The 20493-nt window shown below is 56.2% G+C and overlaps 3 protein-coding genes across 3 annotated transcripts in view; 1 reads left to right on the forward strand and 2 right to left on the reverse strand.

Annotated features, from left to right (window-relative positions):
• Positions 1–20493, forward strand: part of LOC105759916 (uncharacterized) — a 649836-nt gene that overhangs the window by 279074 nt on the left and 350269 nt on the right. The window contains 1 exon segment of the mRNA XM_072921323.1: positions 4891–5720. Coding sequence (XP_072777424.1) covers positions 4891–5720 — 830 coding nt within the window.
• Positions 1–20493, reverse strand: part of LOC140681480 (uncharacterized) — a 1248316-nt gene that overhangs the window by 134994 nt on the left and 1092829 nt on the right. The window contains 1 exon segment of the mRNA XM_072921322.1: positions 7781–7787. Within this exon segment, the coding sequence (XP_072777423.1) occupies positions 7781–7787 (7 nt within the window).
• Positions 18272–18859, reverse strand: LOC140681442 (olfactory receptor 14J1-like). The gene has a single exon (XM_072921275.1). The coding sequence runs from the start codon at positions 18857–18859 to the stop codon at positions 18272–18274; it is 588 nt and encodes a 195-aa protein (XP_072777376.1).

A 20493-nucleotide genomic window follows, 5' to 3' on the forward strand; every position in this document is an offset into this window, starting at 1 on the left:
AAAAAATTCAGCCATTTCATAGAGGCTTTGTCTTCCACTTGTTCTTGTGCTCCTCATTGGAGCCATCTGATTCCCTGAGTGGCAGGATAGGAGTGCTGTAGGGAGACATCCCTGGCTCCAAAAGCCCTGCCTTTAGCAGGGACTCCATACCAGGCTGTGAGCCCTTCCTTCCCTCCCCTGGAACAGGGTGTTGCTTTTAGCCCCCACTTGTCCTGGTTGCTTCCAAGTAATTTGGAGAGGCTCCATATCAAATTTTCCCTCTTTCCCTGGGGCTGCTTACACCTCTGGTTTCCCTTCAGCACAGGCCATGCCAGACATTTGACACAAAGGTACAGCAGCAATAGCCTCTGTATCACCTTTTACAATATTACAATGCCACCATCAACTTCCTTCCTAGTTAATAACAATCAGAGTAGGAAGAAAAAAATCGGTTTATTTCAAACCTACTCCCCACAGCTCCTAATTGAACAAATGATACCATCTCAGCTTTCCCATTTATTCCCTTAATAATGAAAACACTCCTTTACAATGTTCCCCCCTTAGGTGTAAGATTCAGAGTGGATGGAGAGGCCCCTGTGTCCATCAGGAGAGGCCTCCTCTGGATGCAGACCCAGCCTGGATGTTCTCCAGGGCTGCAGTGTGGTGGGTCCCCGGTGGGATGGGAGCTCAGAGAGCCCTGACAATCCATGTCCATGCAGGGGTGGACTCGCTCCTCCTGAGGGTGCTGCTGTCTGTGCTTGCAGTGTCCTTGTGGGCTGCAGCTGGAGCCCTGACTCCTTCCCAGGGGCTGTTTGGGTGGGCTCTGCCCTGGCCAGGAGGGCAATGCCTCTGCCAGGTGCTTGTGGCTGAGGCCGTCCCCTGGGTGCTGGGGCCCCCTTGGGCCCTGGGGTTGATCCCTCAGGGGCTGTGGGAACTCTGCCATGGCCTTTGCCTTCAGCTTGGCCTTTTGCTTATCCCTCCTTGCCTTCAGCTGCTGTGCCTTTGTGCCCAAGTGCTGCAGGGCCTTCTTGTGCCACTCCTGCAGCCCCGGTCACTGCCTGTGGGTGCTCATCCTCTGAGAGCTGCTGAGCTTTCTGCAAAATCTTTCCTTTCTGCAGGGACTCAAACCAAATCCTTCACAGAAAATCCTGATCCTTCATGTACCATCATGTCATGTTTTGATGCTGGCACAATGCCTGTGTCCCCATGGAAATCCAGCTTCCCAAATAAGTGCTGTGAGATGCAATAAGGAACAGAGCAGAGCAGGCCTAAGCTTAGAAATAAAGGAGAAAGAACTTTATTAAGCTACTACTATAATAAAAGATACACACTACATCCAGAATTAAAACCTTCCAAAACATTCCTCCTCCCTGCACCCAAACTCCAGCAAATCACAGTGGGACACAACTTGGACCTTCAATCAGGTCATCACCTTTCAGATAATCAATACTCAGTCTATCAGGGGAGAGAGGAGTCTCTCCTGCACCACAGACCCCCAGGAAACACAATTGCCACCTCTCTTGTTTCCATGTCACACATGGCACTGCCCAGAGAAAATGTGCCCGTGTGACACTCTCCTTGCCATGTCACAGTGCCCTCACCGCCGTGCATGGACAGACTGCTCATGGGGCTCCTTTAAGGATGCTTTGCCAAGGAACAAAAGAAACAACAGTTCACTTTTCATTTTGGGAACACAGTCCCCCCCCATTTTCCTCCTCCCCTGGGGCTGAGGGTGCAAACGGAGATCTTCTTCCTGAAGACAGAGGGCATCACCACACCCTCCTCAGCTTTCCTCTGTTCACTCCATTCCTGTGCTGGAGTTTGCTGAAGCAGGTCTCTTGGCTCACCATTGCATCCCCCTAAAGATGCAGTCTCTGTTGCAGGAGAAACTGGTTCAGTCAATGGCTTACAAGAAAAGTCCAGCCAAAAGCCACTCCATCATCTCCCCCCCAACCTTCTTTCCCTAACATCTCAGGTCCCAGACTGTCTCTTTTATCTTTCAAGTGGAGGAGGAGTAATATTTCACAAAGCTTTCATTTCCCAGGAGAGGGTTAAAAGTCTTGGACTGCCCTGGCTGCTGAAATCTCAGCCCAGACCCTAACTCTCAGGGCCGGGAATCTTTCTCCCCCTTCTCCTTCTCCTCTGCCAGTGAATTTCCAGGTGCCTTCAGGCTCTCTGTCTGTTTCCCTGTGGTGGTGTGGGGGCGTGGGGAACAAAGACATCTCAGGTTTCCTCCCCCTGGCCTATCCCTCCCAGGCCGCAGGGCTTCCATTCCCCCACCCAGCCCGTGGTGGGCGGGGGAGAGTCTGCACTCTGCAAAGAGACAGTTCTGCTGGGAGTTCTTGCTTTGAACCCTGTGTTCTCAGAGGCGTGCCCATGCCTTCAGTGGCCACTCCCGGTGCCAATATCCAAACCTGACCACTGATTGCTTTGAGACCGGCTGCCTGAGAAAATTGACTTCCATGTCCAACCATGAAAATCTGCGTTTCCAGATGTTGCTTTGTTTTGCTCCTTGTGCTCAGGGTCCCCTGCACAGCCCGTGTGGCAGAGCCGGTGCCTGTCCTGCCGCAGTGTCCAAAGGCGGCCCCCCCCGGCAGGCAGGGCCGGCAGCTCCCCGGGGCCGGGCAGCGGCCGGGGCGTCCCGCAGCCTCCTGGGGGCCAGGGGCCACTGCCGGCCCTGCCCGGGGCTGGTGGGCTCAGGCAGCGCCCGGCGCTAAGCCCCGGCTGCCCCACAGCCCCGGCCTGGCCCCGCAGCTCCCCACAGGCCCCCAGCCCTGCTCCCGGTCCCGCACCTCTGCGCCCGCTGCTGCCGCTGCCTACCACAGAGAAACCCCTGACATCCTGACCTCCTGCTTTTCCTCTCCTGGGAACTGGGAATTCCAAGTATCCGCTGGCAAATTGTCAGGATAAGACCCTGCTGAAAAACATCCCAATACTGAGTATTTTTCTGTTCCTCCTCTTTGCCATCATCCTTTTTCTTACCACACACATTCCTCCTGCTGCTTCTTGCCTGAACCATATTGCTGCACACTCCCCTTCACCTGTTCCCTTCCCAGCACACCAACACCATCCATCCCCTGTTGTCCAAATCCCTTCTCCACTTCCCTTATTGCCCCCTCTGGGTTCCATGTCCTTAATTACCTCTGGGGGAATGTGCAAACTACCTCAGCATTCTCCCAAGGAACCCTTCAGAGACATTTTGGGATCATCATCCCTTTGGCCAGGACCCCTCCCTGGCTTTCCCTTTTCTCCCCTCCATGGGTGCCCTGCCATGTTCACTCCCCGAAGATCCCAGGGCACTCACTGATGAGATTTTCAGTGCTCTCTCCCTGCTGACTCTTCACAGACCCCCCTGATGTGTCACTCGTCTGTCTCCTGGTCACTCCCGGGTCCCCAATCAATCCCCGGTGCCGCCGCCAGCCAAGGGAGCCGATCACCCAAAGTGGGTGAGGCACCTTCAGCTGCACTCCCTGCCCCAGGGTGTGCGGGAAAATTGACATCACCAGAGGATTCTGTCCACAAAGCAGACAGAGGAGTCCTGTGAAATTAATTTCATTTCTAAAAATGGGAGAGGCCATGGGACATTCCCCATGGGATCTCTCCAATTGCTGGAGGACACAGCCTCCTTTTCATCCTAATTCTCCTGGCCACATCTCCCTCTGCTTTCCCCATTGGCTGAAGTACTTGAGAGCTACAGACTTCCCAATCCACCTACTACATACTCCCTTAATATGCTCCCTGCTTTTATATAGCAAATGATATTCATGGCTCTGTTAAGTCTTTGTTGTTCTTCTGGAAGTTCATGAATTGAGCAGGGCCTTGGCTGAGCAGCAGTCTGTGTCATCAGTTAATAACATTTTCTGAAACTAATTCCTTCTCCTGTCACTCCCTTGTTTACAGCTCCCTGGCCCTCTGAGCCTTCCCCAACTGGACTCCCCGCCTCGGCCCCATCGCCCCCGCGAGGGGAATTTGGGGAGGTGGGAGTGGGGCAGCGCCAAGGCCGGGCCCCCCCGCGCTGTCCTGGCGGGAGCGGCTGCAGTGGGGACCGAGTGCGGGCGGGAGCGGCCGAGAGCCCAGCGCTGCCCCAGCCCGACCTGCCCCAGCTCCATCCCTGCCCCTCGGCTGGGATGCTGTGGGTCTGGGGGGAAGAGGGAGCTGGCAGTGGGTGCTGGGCCTTGGGGCAGGAGGAGAAGGGAAGGAGAAGCAGGCTTGAGGAACAAAATGGTCAAACAATGCAGGTGGCAGGAGAAGGTGGGATTGCACAGGGGAAGGAGGAATAGCAGGAGGAAGAGGAGTGTGAGGAAGAGCAGAGACACAGGAGGAGGAGAAGGAGCAGAAAGAGGAAGCAGCAGTAGGTTCCACCCCTCCATGTATAAGCTGTCTCCCCCCAGCCCCAGGAGCGTTGCTCCCCCCACATGCAGCAGGTGACTGTGGAGGGGGATCCATGATTTTCACAGGGTGCATCTTGGTGTTTCTGAGCTTTCTTGGGCTAAATGTTGGTGCTTTGGTTTTATGTGGCAGCTGAATATGTTTTGGAAGAGGTTTTTGCTGAGTTGTGATGTTTGGGGAGTCTTTGATCTGTGTCTTGAAGTTTGCGAGATTTTTGGGCTAAATCTTGATGTTTTGGAGGTTCTTACAGACACAAGATTCTCAATGACTTCCTGAGATGAACTTGGGCAAGGAGGAACCTCGAGTCCAAGGTGCTCTCCTCTTGTTTTTTTCCCCAAACCAGGATTTTTCATTCCCTGGGCGTGGCTGGATGGAGGAGGAGGAAAAGCCCCGGAGATGCTGCAGGAGGAGGAGCTGCAAACCCAGCCCAGGGAGCTGCGGGGAGGAAAGAGCCCCCCTGAGCCAGGAAGGCGGGCGGAGATCCAGCCGGAGCTCGGAGCTGGTGGAGAAGTCTCATGGCAGGGAGAAGCCCCACAAGTGCTTGGAATGTGGGAAGGGTTTCAGTCGGAGCTCCCACCTGATCGTGCACCAGAGGATCCACACAGGGGAGAGGCCCTACGAGTGTGGGGAGTGTGGGAAGAGGTTTCGGACCAGCTCCGAACTCCTCGTACATGAGCGGATTCACACAGAGGAGAGGCCCTTCCGCTGCCCCGACTGCGGGAAGGGCTTCAAGCGAAAATCCGACCTCACCGTGCACCGGCGCATCCACACCAGGGAGAGGCCCTACGAGTGTGGGAAGTGTGGGAAGGGCTTCAGAGACAAGTCTGGCCTGATTGAGCACCAGGTGATCCACACTGGGGAACGGCCCTACGAGTGCTTGGAATGTGGGAAGAGCTTTGGGTGGAGCTCACACCTGAGAACACACCAGCGCATCCACACAGGGGAGAGGCCCTACGAGTGTCCCCAGTGTGAGAAGAGGTTTCGGACCAGCTCTGATGTCCTCAAACATGAACGGAGTCACACGGAGGAGAGGCCCTTCCGCTGCCCCGACTGCGGGAAGGGCTTCAAGCGAAAATCCGACCTCACCAGGCACCGGCGCATCCACACTGGGGAGAGGCCCTACAAGTGTGGGGAGTGTGGGAAGGGTTTCAAAGAAAGTTCTTGCCTGATCAAGCACCAGGTGATCCACACTGGGGAACGGCCCTATGAGTGCTTGGAATGTGGGAAGAGCTTTGGGCGGAGCTCAGACCTGAGAACACACCAGCGCATCCACACAGGGGAGAGGCCCTACAAGTGTGGGGAGTGTGGGAAGAGCTTCTCACAGAGCTCTCACCTGACCCAGCACCAACGGAGATACCACTAAGGGAAGCCCTGTGAGTGCCCCGAGTGAGGGAAGAGCTTGGAGTGAGGGAAGAGAGTGAGGGAAGAGCTTGGAGTGAGGGAAGAGAGTGAGGGAAGAGCTTGGTGCGCTGCTCCAGCTCCATCCCCCATGGGAGGATCCGGGCTGGATGATCCCCAGTGACCCCCGTGGGGCAGAGCCCTGCTGATCCGTGGTCCTGGTGATCCATGCTGGGTGTGGGGAAGGTGTTGGCTTCTTCACCTCGTGCTGCTGTGATTTGGGTGGGTTCCCATGGATGGGGGATGGGAGGTGAGTGGGGGGTCCTGGCGCACTGCGGGGGGCTCATAGCTCGGGGGGGTCCCAGCGCTTCATGGGGTCAGAGAAGGGGGGAAGCAGTGAATGGAGGGGGTCCCAGTAAATTGGGGGGGCGCTGATGATAACAGGGGGTCCTGGGAGACAACAGGTGGGAAAGGACCAAACCCTAAGGGACTCCCCTAGTGCTGGTGAACCCCCCGTGCCCCCCCAACCCTTGGGGTCCCCCACAGTCCCTGCACTGTTCCTGGGGGTACCGCAGCTCTGGGGGGTCAAAGCGGAGGGGATGGAACCTCCATCATGGATGGGGGGCACAAAGGGGGTCCGGGCCCAGTGCTCGGCGGGGTCAGTGCACGAGGGGGGCCCGGTCCTGTCCCGGTGCACGGGGGTGGCGCTGCCTGGGGCGTCCTGGTGCTTGTGGGGTTCCCAGGGTTCAAGGGGGGGTCGGTCCCTATCCCGGTGCTTGGTGAGGGGGGGGCAGTGCCCGGGGGGCTCCCACTGCTCGGTAATTGGGGGGTGTCAGAATCCAGAACATCCCTCTGGCTGCCCTGGATGGCTCCAGACCCTGGCAGGGGCCTCGGAGACCTTGGCACGGTGTCAAGAACACCGGTGGCTTTGGTTTTAGCCCCTGGAGAAAATTGCCAACTTTGTATGAGGAATTACAAGGCACAAGGGTTTGAATAGCGTGGTAGGTGAATTAACACAGGGTGGAAAAGTAGAATTTTAACATTTTAAAATGCGGGGTTCAATGGGACAAGGTGGAGGTATCTGGGTGTGTCCTGACCTTCTTCTCCTTCTTTTTGCCCTCCATGTCTTGCTGTGATGGTGACACTTTTCTGTTGGTTGAAGGTAGAGACACACTGTCCAACATAAATGATAGATATTGGCACGTTATTGTAAACACAGTACAGGTAGTTTTTAGTGTAAAAGGTAAACAGCGCCCTGAGGGCAGGGAGACTGCCACAGACCGACCTGCTAGACAGAGCTCAGCAGAGCGGACAAAGCTGTTAGAGAAAAGGGAAAATAAACGGCTCTGAGAAGCAAAGCTCCGCATCTCGACTCCTTCTCTGCCCGCGCGGGCTGGGAGAAAAGGACTTTTCACAATCTCAGGGTCATCTCGACCCCCAGAAAACTGAGAGGGGGTCTCCACTCGTCCCAGTGCCCGGTGAGGGGGGGGTCAGTGCTCGAGGGGGGTTTGGGGGCACTGAAGGGGGTGTGGGTGCGGTTTTTGGGGGGTCCCGGCACCCCCCAGGGCAGGGTCAGTGCTCAGCAGCGGGGGCTGCCTGGGGACCCCCCCGGCCCCCAAATCACAGCCGGGTCTCCTGCAAGGCACTGAGGGGAGGCTCATTCACCCCCCGCCCCCACCAGCGTCACCACACACCTTCCCAAAGTGTCCCCAAGTGAACCCAAAGTGCCCTCAGAATGTCCCCGAGTCTATGCAGAGGTGACACCGGCCTGATGACAGCCCAGTGGTGATGTTGCTCTGTGCACAGCAGCCTCGGGATGTCCTCCATGGCTCTTTGGCACCGCTCGGCCACTGCACAGCCACCGTGGCCAGGAGAGGGACAGAAGAAGAGGGTGTTGATGTCCCCATGTGTTCCCAGCAGGTGACGCGTGGCCAGGCGGGCACTGGCCTCCCACAGCTGCTCAGCCTCGGCCGCTGTGGCCACCAAGGCCGCACGGAAATCAGGGGACACCTCCGTTGTCCCCTCCAGGGCAGCCTCGATGTCCCTGAGCCGGCGCTGCAGCTCCTGGGGGAACGCGGTGGCTTCGTCACACGCGGCCACCAAGTCCCCCAGCAGCCCCAGGTACAGCTCCAGCCGCTGTCCCCTCCCGGTGGCCGCATCCCTGCAGGCGTCGCGGAGCTCGGTGGCCGCCTTGGCCAGCCGGGCCCAGCTGTCCATGAGCCTGTCCAGCACAGGCCTGGCGCTGGCCAGGGCTCTCACACAGGCCCAGGTGGTCCCTGGGGTGTCCCCGAGGTTGGCCAGGGTCCAGCCCAGGGAGGGGACAGGGCGGTGGCCCAGGGAGGGGACACGGTAGTGGCGCAGGGCGTCCTGGAGGTGAAAGATCAAGGTCCCCACAGCCACCCACAGGAACTCTGGGGACACGGCCAGCAGCACGTCCCTGTGCGGCCTGGCCACGGTGGCCATCAGTCCTCTCAGGGTGGCCACCAGCTCGCCCAGTGTGGCCACCACAGCCACCATCGCCTCCAGCAGCTGGTGGGGGGACAGCTGGGGATGGTACACGGGAGGTGTCAGGGGCCTGGTGGCACTTGTGGTCTCCTACAGTGGCCCCTGTGCCCTCCTGTGGTCCTGTTTGTCCCCTCCCTGAGGGGCTCTGGTGTCCCCTCTGTCCCTTTTGTCACCCTCTCGTCTCCCACTGTCCCCCCCTGTTCCCTCCTACCACCCTCTGTCCTCTCCAGGCCCCTGCCACCCCTCTGTCCCCTCTGCCACCCCCGTGTCCCTCCTCTCCCCTCCCGCCCCCCCGCCAGGATTGTCACACCTCGTGCGGCTCCATGGCCGCTGGGGACACTCCGGGGAGGGGACACGGCCGGGGACAGTTGGGGACACACAGGAATGCAGCGCGGCCGGAGAGGGGAAACTGGAAGAGGTGACGTCATCGCCCCGGCCCCGCCCCACCTTTGGCCACTTTTGGGGGATCCTGAGGAGATTTTGGGGGGGTCCTAGGTGAGCTTTGGGGGGTCCCTGGTGAGGGTTTGGGTAGTCCCAGTTGAGGTTTGGGAGGTCCCAGGTGAGAATTCCCAAGGATTTGGGGTTTCCCACCTGCCCAGGTGAGGTCTGGGAGTTCTAGGAGAAGTTTGGGGGTCTCAGGTGAGAATTTGGGGGGTTCTAGGTGAGGTTTGGGGGTCCCAGGTGAGGTTTGTGGTGTCCTGAGGAGATTTTGGAGCGGTGCAGGGGAGCTTTAGGGTGTCCCCGGTGAGAATTCCCAAAGATTTGGGGGTTCCCAGGTGAAAACAGCTCGGGGGGGCCGAGGGGGGAGGGGCTGGGGAGGTTTTGGGGTGTGTCCCATGGGTGGGGGAGGGGCAGTGAGGGAGGGTGCGGGGGAATTTGGGGGGGTGGGAGCGGCAGGACGAACCCCCAGACACTGACCACGCCCTCTTTAGACCCTGCCCTGTGTTCGGCCCCTCCCCTTGCTGCTGGACACGCCCATTGAGGGCCCCGCCCCCTCAGGCCCCGCCCCTCCCAGTTCCAGCTCCGGGTTCTGGCCCTGCCCCCTCCTGAAGCCCCCCCCCAATGAGCTTTGGCCCCGCCCCCGGATAGATTTTTATCAATGGAAACCAAAAATTGCCACAAATCGACCCAAAAATTCAAACCCAGGGTGCGGGAGTGTGTTCTTTATTCTTTCAGTGTCTGTACACACCCCCTCCCCCATCTCACTCCTAACCCCCTTCTCTCCAAGATGTGAATCTCCCCTCCCCCCGCTTCTTTCCCTGCCCCCTTTCACAGACTGTTTAGTATGTTAGTCCTACCCCAAACTCCTCCCCTGTTATTCCCCTATTGGTTGCTGTTCCTATACCCCTCCCCATAAGTTCTTGTATAAAACATCTGCTTGCCCCCCCCAAGGCGTCTTGGGGCACGCAAAATAAACCGAACCTGTTCACCCCAAGTCCCGTGCCGCCTCCATCTGTCCCCGCGCCGATAACTGGGACTGCAGAGCATTTACAGGGGGACCGGCCGCCCGTTCTCTCCCACCACCGCCCAGCACGCCCACGCTCGGGGTGTCGCGATGAAAGGGGACCGCAACGCAACAAATGGTAGCAAGAGGATGGTTCCCTCCTTCGTCTTGTAAAACAAACGGGCAAATTCGTGGGTCGCCCTCCTCACGGAAGAAGAAGGAGGGAAGAGGAATATCTGTGGTCATAGAAGCTTTGCCGGACGCTAAGAGGAGCCGAGCGCCGAGCGAAAAGAATTCGGCTCCAGGACCGTTCTTTGTTCTCGCCTCTGCGCGCTCTACCCCACCCCCGCCGAGATCAGACATCCTGCACTGGGGCAGACGTGCTGCAGGGGCTTTGAAGGGGGGGTAGACCTACCCCAGGACAAAGAGGGCGGTTTTGGCAGCGGCTCAAGGGAGCCAGGAGAACGGCTCGTCAGGGGACAGCACCGGAACGAAACCACCAGAGGCCGATAGTGGCCGAGCCCAAGGCTTTAGGGACGAGTTTTGGGTGTAGCTAAGATCGGCTGGACTTGCCTGCAAGTCCCGGGAACACCTAAGCCTCTGGAAGGGCCAAACCGAGAAGGAACGTCCCCAGTTCGGCGCGACTTTTCCACCAAGTTGAGGAGAAGAATCAAGCCATCTCCACCCGGGCCCTAGAGGGTAAGGGGGGCTAAAACGGGGTGGGGTCCATCCCGCCAGGTGGCTGGGTTTCCCAGTTTTTTCTTTTTGTGTTTTAACCCTCGCTCGTGCTCTGAAGGGAGCTGTATTCATGCATGCGCCCGGCGGGCGAGTCGGTTTTTCGTTTCTGGGGGGGGGAGGTCCCAGGCACCCCTCACCTAGTCTTTTATGGGGACCCATATTTGATTGCTTTTTCTTCCCCTCGAAAAGTCGTCTTCTCTATCCTTTCCTCCCCAATCTGGGCTGGACGGAGGGGGTAGAAAAGACACAAACGGGACAAATGTTTGAAAGGCGGCATGTTAACTATAGGAGAGTTGGTAAAAGAAGCCCTGTACACCCACGCATTGTGTCAACATCCAGCTGCATCGGGCTCCTCTCCTGTAAATTCCCCTTTTGCTTCTGTGAAGCTCCCCAGACCCCCTTGCCCTCGGATTTTCCTAAACTTTTCCCTATCTTCCCTTGGGGATGGCTGTGGCCAAGCCGCCCCAGGTGCCCTGACGGGTATTGCTGCCTTCCCTTGGGGATGGTGTTGGCCACGCCGCCTCTGTGGGGGGTGCAGTGCACCCGGCACCCCCTTACAAGATGGCGCTGGCCACGCCACTTGGAACCTGTTTTCCCGCCTTGGTCCTTCTTTTCCGCCCCTGGTTTCCCGCCAGCCCCACCCTCTCCCCAAGGGCCCCGACAATCAAAATTGCCGCGAGGCTAGTCCCTGTGGGGGGGAGGCGGGGTTGGATGTTCCCTAATCCTTCTTCTGGCCCTTCCTCTGGTGGGACGGATCGCTGTCGAGGACCTCCCATCAGGGGACCACCCTTCTTTGAAGATCACTCCCCTTCTTGGGTGGGGGGGTCTCCTTTGAGGGAGGGTGGGGCGGAAACCCCGGACCAGAAACCCGCCATTTCGTCTTCCCCCTGAGATGGCGGCACCCTGGTCCACCCCTTACCGATTCCCCTTATCAATCATGACAGTCACTAATCAAGTGATTGTCTGATTCCCCTATCCCATTCCTTAATGCACCCTACCCAATGTTCCCTTGTATTTAATAATCTACTTGTTGGGTTATATTTTATAGAAAGAAAGATCATCCTATTTAGTTTATACCCACGGTATTATGCCCACTCCGGAAATAAAGAATAAAATCAGACAAGCCATGTTGCCGCTCGCTGCTTCAACTCTCCTATACATCTCCAGCGCTGCGACAGCCCAAGTTTCGAATCAGATCAAGCTGTGAATTCTGCTGAATGTTTTACCCCGAATTCAGAATTTGTTTATGTCAATTTTATACGCTTTGTATATTAATTTGTTTTATTGTAATTATAATTACTTTGTACTTTTCTGATGTTTTTCAATTTATTTCTGTTTAATAATTTGTAATGTTACTATATGATTTTGTTGTATTTTACATATGAAGTTTATATTGTTTCTATGCAGTATTAATTTGTTTAAACGTCAGAATTCTCCTTTCTTTTGTAAAAAGAAAAAGAGGGCAATGTGGGAGTGTGTTCTTTATTCTTTCAGTGTCTGTACACACACCCCCCCCCATCTCACTCCTAACCCCTTTCTCTCCAAGATGTGAATCTCCCCTCCCCCCGCTTCTTTCCCTGCCCCCCTTTCACAGACTGTTTAGTATGTTAGTCCTACCCCAAACTCCTCCCCTGTTATTCCCCTATTGGTTGCTGTTCCTATACCCCTCCCCATAAGTTCTTGTATAAAACATCTGCTTGCCCCCCAAGGTGTCTTGGGGCACGCGAAATAAACCGAACCTGTTCACCCCAAGTCCCGTGCCGCCTCCATCTGTCCCCGCACCGATAACTGGGACTGCAGGGCATTTACAGGGGGACCGGCCGCCCGTTCTCTCCCCCCGCCGCCCAGCACGCCCGCGCTCGGTGGTGTCGCGGTGAAAGGGGACCGCAACGCAACACAATTTGATCCCAGTTCCATATTTGATCCCTGTCTCTAGTGGATCCCAGTCCCTATTTGATCCAAGTCCAGTTTATCCCAATCTCTAGGATCTCAATCTGTAGGATCCCAATCTCTAGTTGATCCCAGTCCATATTTGATCCCAATCTCTCGTTTATCCTAGTCCCTCTTTGATCCCAGTCCATATTTGATCCCAGTCTGTAGTAGATAGGGACAGGCGAACGGAAGATCTCGGGATGTGACGGAAAGAAAGACCCTTCCCCCTTCTCCCTGCTTCACGTTATCTATTAACCCCAAAGCATGTAACCACACCTAACTCAGTAGTTTTCCACTCTCGACAAACCCTAGAGACCCTACAACCCCCCTCTGACGTAGCAAAGTCCCCCAAGACTATTTAAACCCATGAGATAAGATAATAAATGCTTTCGACCGTCCACCACATTGGTGTCAGCGTGTGTCGTTAGTCCGAGTAGCCCGGGTGAGGCCGGGCTGCCGTGCTGTCTTCTTGCAACCAGGTCGTTGTTGTCTCTCATAAAGGCAACATATCTGGTGCCGAAACCCAGGAAGAAGAGAAATTTGCTCGGGTAACGGGATACGCCTGGACAGGAGAAGCGGCCGGAGCGGTCAGACCGTATCTTGGTGCAGGGAGACGTCCCAGGACCCGCGAGCGTCATGGACAGCATTGCCAGGGTCGTAAGTGTGAGTTATAAGCAATGGAGTATCGAGTGTAAGCTCAAAGACTTTTATCCTTCTATAGCAAGGCTATTTGAGCTTGGGGCGACTGAATGCCCAGTGGATGTTATACATCCGGGAATAAAGGAAAAATGAACAGCCACGCTGGCCGAGGACACGAAAACCTTTAGGCAGTGGCAAAAGCCTTAAAGCATGGGGCAAAGCAGAAAAAGCCCCGCACAGAGCAATAGAAGAGCAGGAGATGTGGAGCGCGGCACGTACCTGTTTATTGGTTACTCCCAAGCTAGGGGTAGGAGCAGGAACGCAAACTGCCCCTGAGAACGATCCGCCCGGTAGCGGGGACCCGGGGGGGCCTGGCGCGTCACCCCCTTCCCCGGATCAGAGCCCAATCCCTGCCGCGGAAGCCCCCCGAAAAACTGCGGCTTCCCTGCCCGTCCTGCCGCCGCCGGTCCGTGACCTTTTGCCAGAGGCGCAGCAGCGCGCGGAATGTTTTTGGCAAGGGCTAGTGAAGGAAGCCAGAGGCGCCGAAACTACGGCTCAAGAAGAGACGCCACCCACGCCGTTACCTTACCCCTTTGAAAATGGCGCTGGCCACCAAGGAGAGGGGCGGGGCGCGGGTGGTCTCGGCGCCAAAACCCGGGAGCCACGCGATTTCAAGGACGCGCGTGCACGGGAGAAAGAGGAGGAGAGCGGCAGAGAGCGCGGAGCCAATCGGCAGCCGTGCCGGACGCAGCTACCATATAAGGGAGAAACCTCCCCCTGCAGGAGGCAGGGCAAGCTGGGGGGGTGGGAGCAGCGCCACCCCCGCGGGGAGGAGCGAGCTCGGAGCCGGACAAAAGGGCACCGAGCCCCGGAAATGCGCTGGCATCCGACTTCTGACTCGTAGTCCAGCAGCAGCTCCGCCAGCTCGGAAGAGCTGCCGGGAGCCGCCTGGGATTCAGAGACGGAGGAAACGGAGCCAACGCGATTTAAGACAAAACCGAGTAAAGCTCTAAGCCGCACCATAAAGCGGTCACAATATGAAACAGCCCAGTTTACCAGCTGGAGAGAAACATCCTGTTGGGGCTGCGGGAGAAAAGGGCATCTCATTAAAGAATGCAGGTCCCAGCCCCAGGGAAACGGGACAGGAAGGGGGCGTGCGGGCTGCACTCAGCCTCCTCCCACCACAAATACAAGGCGGCCCATCTATGCCAACCCCCAGTGGGGCGGGGAGCCCTCATACTTCATACCCCCGCCAGCGACACAATTGCAGAGTCTCACAACACAGCCCGCGGTACCTTCGTACCCACTACCACTGCAAGCAATGCCTGTACCGCAGGGTCAGCAGGGGACGCCCCAGAACGGGACCCCTGGGTGGCCCTGGCCATGAAAATAGGGAAGGAGCCCCCGAGGGTGTGGGGGACATGCCGCCTTTATGGCAGTCAGGATTCCCACGTAATAGGGCTTCAGCTTTGGGCAGACACAGGAGCAGACTGCCCGGTGTTTCCCCAAGCCCTGTGACCCCGACACTGGCAATGCAAAGAAGTCCCTCCAGTGAATGGAGTGGGAGGGCCATCCCGAGCTTGGAAAAGCACCTAATTTGTAGCTATAATGCTTCATATAAAAATGAGGACAGAATCAGGTAGTGTCCACTCAGGTCAATCAAACCTGACCTCCAGAATAAAATGAATGGAAAGCTGAGTTTTTGTTTGCAGGACACGCTCGTGGACCGTCCCTGTGATGCATACACCCCTGCTCCAGAGGGAGATGACAAACCACCAAACCGCCAGACAAAACCCGAGAGTCCCACACCGGTGAGACCCAGACATGCACAGTGTCTCTGTGCGATTTTGCTGTTGGGGCTTGTGGCAAGGGGGCAAGCCAACCCAGGCCACTACCCTCACCAGCCAGTTAGGTGGGTCATGCAACATCTTTCGAGTGACAAGGTGTTCAAAGAGGTCACCACAGCGAACACCCCATCCTTCGTGTTCCACATAGCCAACCTGTTTAAAAGCTACCTTTCTAACCCTAAACGAAACCAAACCGAACCTGACTAACCCCTGTTGGCTTTGCTATGATGTTAAACCCCCTTTCTACGAAGGCATTGCTTTAGACACCCCCTTCAGTTACTCCACAGCCAGTGCCCCCCACCAGTGCAGATGGGACACTCCCCGCAGAGGAATCACCCTGAGTCAAATCACAGGACAGGGCAGATGTTTTGGCAATGCAACCTTAACAAAGCAGAAAGGCAACTTCTGCACTAAAGTTGTCAAGCCCAACAGAAAAAACAATAAGTGGGTGGTCCCATTCGCATCTGGGATGTGGGTTTGCCAGAGATCCGGAGTGAGTCCTTGTGTGTTCCTTGCCAAATTTAATGACTCTATCGATTTCTGTGTCCAAGTTCTAATTGTTCCTAGGGTCCTGTACCACTCAGACGAAGAGATATACCACCTTCTCGAGGAACCTGACAGACTTCACAAAAGAGAAATCATCACAGGTATAACTATCGCAATGCTGCTCGGCCTGGGAGCAGCTGGCACAGCCACGGGTGTCTCAGCCATCGCAACCCAGCAGCACGGACTCTCTCAGCTGCAAATGACCATCGACGAAGACTTGCAGAGGATCGAGAAATCCATCTCCTATCTAGAGAAATCAGTCTCTTCGCTTTCAGAAGTAGTTTTACAAAATAGGCGAGGACTGGACCTCTTGTTCATGCAGCAGGGAGGACTGTGTGCAGCCCTGAAAGAGGAGTGCTCTTTTATGCAGATCATACGGGAGTTGTTAAAGACTCCATGGCAGAACTCCGAGATAGACTGGCTCAGAGAAAGAGAGACAGGGAAACCCAACAGAGCTGGTTTGAATCCTGGTTCAATCAATCACCTTGGCTCACCACTTTAATTTCCGCCCTGGTAGGTCCACTGGCAATACTGCTTTTAGCTGTTACCATAGGACCATGCCTGCTGAACAAACTAGTCTCGTTTGTTCAGGCCCATCTAGAACGGGCGAACATTTTGTTCATAGGCCAGCAACAAATGCTGTAAACCAGAAACTGCGAACACAGTCAGTCGCAAAAGCCTTCGAGACTCACCTTGCGAAAATTACCCAGATTTACCAAACCACCCTTTCCTTACCAAGTTACAAGTTTGTACCTCACTCCAGTGCCTATATCTACGACTACCTCATTTTATATATGATAAGGGGAGGGGAGATGTGGTAGATAGGGACAGGCGAACGGAAGATCTCGGAATGTGACGGAAAGAAAGACCCTTCCCCCCTTCTCCCTGCTTCACGTTATCTATTAACCCCAGAGTATGTAACCACACCTAACCCAGTAGTTTTCCACTCCCGACTAACCCTAGAGACCCTACAACCCCCCTCTGACGTAGCAAAGTCCCCCAAAACTATTTAAACCCATGAGATAAGATAATAAAGGCTTTCGACCGTCCACCACATTGGTGTCAGCGTGTGTCGTTAGTCCGAGTAGCCCGGGCGAGGCCGGGCTGCCGTCCTGTCTTCTTGTAACCAGGTCGCCGTTGTCTTTCATAAAGGCAACAGACATGGAGGTGTGGAGCATGTCCAGAGAAGGGCGACAAGGCTGGTGAGGTGTGTGGAGCACAATTCCTGTGAGGAGCGGCTGAAGGAGCTGGGGTTGTTTATCCAGGAGAAGAGAAGGTTCAGGAGAGACAAGGCAGTGTCTGGGCACAGGCTGGACTTGATGATCTCTAAGGTCTTTTCCAACCTTGCTGATTGTGTGATTCTCTGAAACCACCCTTGGAGCAGTTGCAGGATGAGCCCTGGGCCTCCTCTTCAGAAGCTCCAGCAGCCCAGGTCCCTCAGCTTCTCCTCACAGCCCCAAAGCCCATCGTGTCAGTCCTGCAGAGCCTCTCCATCTCCTTGCCCAGAACAGGGAGCCCCACAGCCAGACACAGCAGCCCAGATGTGCCCCCCTGGCCTGGGGTGCCTCTGGCAAGGGAGCAGCAGGGAGAACTGCAGGAGCCTGTAGGCAATTCCTGAAGCACTTGTAGGATTATCCTGCTCCCTAAGAGAGGTTCTGGAGCCAATTTGGGAACTGGAGGCCAGAGAGGAAAGGGCAAACAGGGATGGGCAGCTTGCAGGAGAGGGAAAAGGGGCGGGAAGGAGGAAGAAATTTGTAGAAGGGGGAATAAAGAAAGCAAAGCTGAAGCCAAGGAAATGCTCAGGGCAGTTTGGGGGTGGCTGCCAGGCAGCCCTGGCTCTGAGCAGCAGCGTCTGCAGTGGGGCAGGAAACTCCCAGCTGATGGGAACAAACTTTCTGGCTGACTGCAGAGGCCAGGACAAAGCTGAGTGGTTTCCCTGGTGTCCCCCAGCCCTTCCTGGCCCCAGGGGCTGATGGCATTTGTGCTCCCTCAGGTTCATGTCCCCACAGCACCAGCATGGGGGTGCTCCCGCCTGCTGTGTGCAGTGCAAACAGGGGCTGCTGAGCCAGTGCTGCGTGTCTGTGCCTGCAAGGATGCGGCACCTCTGTGAGCTGGGGGAGAGGCCAGGGCTGCAGAGGGGGGATGTTGTTGGCAGCTCCATGAGGACGCTCTGGGACGCTGCCCTGGACTGTGCAGCGCACTGGGGATGGATCAGCCCCTGCTCTGCTGCTCCTTCCCGTCTCCCCCAGGGCCCTTGCAGAGCACCAGCCGTGCTGTTTGCCCCCAGCCTGCCCACGGCCAGCCTGGGGCTGCTCACGGGGGTTTTCTGTGCTGAGCATTGGCCTGGCCGTGTTCTTGAGAGAGCCTGGGCAAGGAGCCTGGAGCCCCCAGGCCCTGGCCTGAGGCGTCAGCGCTGCCCCAGCAGTGCCCATGGCCTGTCCCTGCTGCAGCCCCGGCACTGCCACCCCCAGGACTGTGCCTGGCCCTGAGAGCACTCAGGCCCTGCAGCAACACCAGGGCCACCAGGGCAGCGGGGCAGGGCCACGGGAGCAGCACTGGCAGCACCAAGTGCTGCTGCTCCTGGGCACAGCTGCTGTGCCAGCACTGATCTGCCCCAGCTCTGCACACAGACATTGCTGCTGCAGCTCCAGAGAAGGCAACAAAAGGGCATCTCTGCAGAAAACTCTGCTGGGATATCCTTTATTTCCTTTAAAGCCACTGAGAGTGCAGCCCCTAATTGACACAGTCTGTGGGTACAGGAAAGGTGGAGTGAAACAAAATGAGAAATGGCACAAGGAATGGCATTTATTTGTGGACAACAGTAAATGTAAAACAAAGACTTCCAAGATGAAACCAAAAAGAAGTATCAAATATGACTTTTATTCAAAGTAATTTGGAGAAATTGTTCAGCAGGTTAATGTTTCTGAAAGCATCCAGTCATCAGTGTCCACACTGCAGCCTTGAGCTCCTGGTTCCTCAGGCTGTAGATGAGGGGGTTCAGGGCTGGAGGCACCACCGAGTACAGAACTGACAGGGCCAGATCCAGGGATGGGGAGGACATTGAGGGGGGCTTCAGGTAAGCAAATACTGCAGTGCTGAGGAATAGAGAGAGCACGGCCAAGTGAGGGAGGCAGGTGGAAAAGGCTTTGTGCCGTCCCTGCTCAGAGGGGATCCTCAGCACAGCCCTGAAGATCTGCACATAGGAGAAAACAATGAACACAAAACAACACAACGATAAACTGACAGTAAACACAAGAATCCAATGTTCCCTGAGGTAGGATTTGGAGCAGGAGAGTTTGAGGATCTGTGGGATATCACAGAAGAACTGTCCCACGGCATTGCCATGGCACAGGGGCAGAGAAAATGTATTGGCTGTGAGCAGTAGTGAATACAAAAATCCACTGGCCCAGGCAGCTGCTGCCATGTGGGCACAAGCTCTGCTGCCCAGGAGGGTCCCGTAGTGCAGGGGTTTGCAGATGGACACGTAGCGGTCGTAGCACATGATGGTCAGGAGGGAAAACTCTGTTGTAGCAGAGAAAACAAAAAAAAAGCTTTGGGCAGCACATCCTGTGTAGGAGATGTCCCTGGTGTCCCAGAGCAAACTGTGCATGGCTTTGGGGACAGTGGTGCAGATGGAGCCCAGGTCGCTGAGGGCCAGGTTGAGCAGGAAGAAGAACATGGGCGTGTGCAGGTGGTGGCCGCAGGCTACGGCGCTGATGATGAGGCCGTTGCCCAGGAGGGCAGCCAGGGAGATGCCCAGGAAGAGGCAGAAGTGCAGGAGCTGCAGCTGCCGCGTGTCTGCCAGTGCCAGCAGGAGGAAGTGGCTGATGGAGCTGCTGTTGGACATTTGCTGTGGCTGCACATGGGCACCTGTTCATGGAGAAAGGACAGTGAAGAGATAGAGGAGATACCTGTAACCAAAATCAAAGCCATTTCCCACACACCCTCCTCTGGAGCACACTCAGACACAATTTTGTGTTTAAGAGTTATGTGGTTTTTGTTATAAGGTCCGCAATATTTTTCCTAGTAGTCTTGGATATCAAAATCTTTGTATTTCTGCTTCCCCCAGGGAGAACAGAGTAATTTCTGTTAAGCAAAGTGATGAGAGGAGAGTGAGGGGAGATGGTTTGTCATTCTGACCTGTTCACAGTTTCTCTGGGCTTTAACCTTTCTCAGGTGGAGGGTGATCACATTCCCACGCTTCCCCTAAAATGTTACCAGGCACTGCTGAGAGCAGATGGATCCACTCCAGCCCATTTGTAGCCAAGGACTCACGTTGCTCATTTCACAAACCCAGCAGCATTTTCAGTGTCACAACACATCTTCCTTTCCCCATCAATCTTATCATTCAGAGATGCTCTAGGACAGGTTTGCTCCCTGGAATGAAGCTCCCAGCTTAGACTGAAATCTCAGGGAGACTTCCAAGTGTCCTTCTGATGGCACTGGATGAAGGGAGATGCAGCTCCTTCCCTGGCTGCACTGCCAGCATTGCCCAGAGCCGGGCACTGGGGACAGCTGTGTCACCCTGAGCCAGCTGTGCCCCCTGCCAGAGCCCCCAGTGCCGGGCAGCTGCTCCCAGCCCTGTGCTCTGCAGAGGGAACTGGGCCCGGGGCTGCAGAGCTGCCCCATGGCTCTGCTGCAGCTCTGCCTGCACAGGAGGGGCTGCACGCCTTGGAGCCCCGGCCCTGAGGGCAGAGGCTTGGCTGGGGGACAGGAGGGAGGGGGCTTGTGCAGAGGGAGGGGCTGCACTGGAGGGGATCCTCTGGACATCTCTAAACTCTCCCTGCCACAGCATTTCTGGGTTTTGTTTTCTCTCCTTCCCTGATCTTCTCTCTGCTTCCTGGAGATTTTCCTCCTGCAGGTGTTTCTCTGTGCCTGATCTCTCTGTGCCAGCACTCCCAGACCCCAAATCTCTGTGCACTCTCCTTGGCCTGACAGAACCCTGCCTGTTTGCAGGGCACTGGCTGAGGGCAGGTTCTATTTGCAGCTTGGAGAAAGGACAGCTCAGACTGAGCCTGATGGCTCCAGCAGAGGTGATGCTGCTGCTGTCCATGGGCAGAAAGACGGTAAGCACGTTAGGGATCTCCTGTGAACCTACTGAGCACTAAAACTAACAGTTCAGATGTCTCAGACACT

Source organism: Taeniopygia guttata, chromosome 36 (genome assembly GCF_048771995.1).
Source record: "Taeniopygia guttata chromosome 36, bTaeGut7.mat, whole genome shotgun sequence".
Classification (NCBI taxonomy): domain Eukaryota; kingdom Metazoa; phylum Chordata; class Aves; order Passeriformes; family Estrildidae; genus Taeniopygia; species Taeniopygia guttata.

Coding starts and splice junctions, on each gene's coding strand:
- LOC140681442 (XM_072921275.1), bottom strand. CDS start 18,859: ATGTGCTACGACCGCTACGTGTCCATCTGCAAACCCCTGCACTACGGG.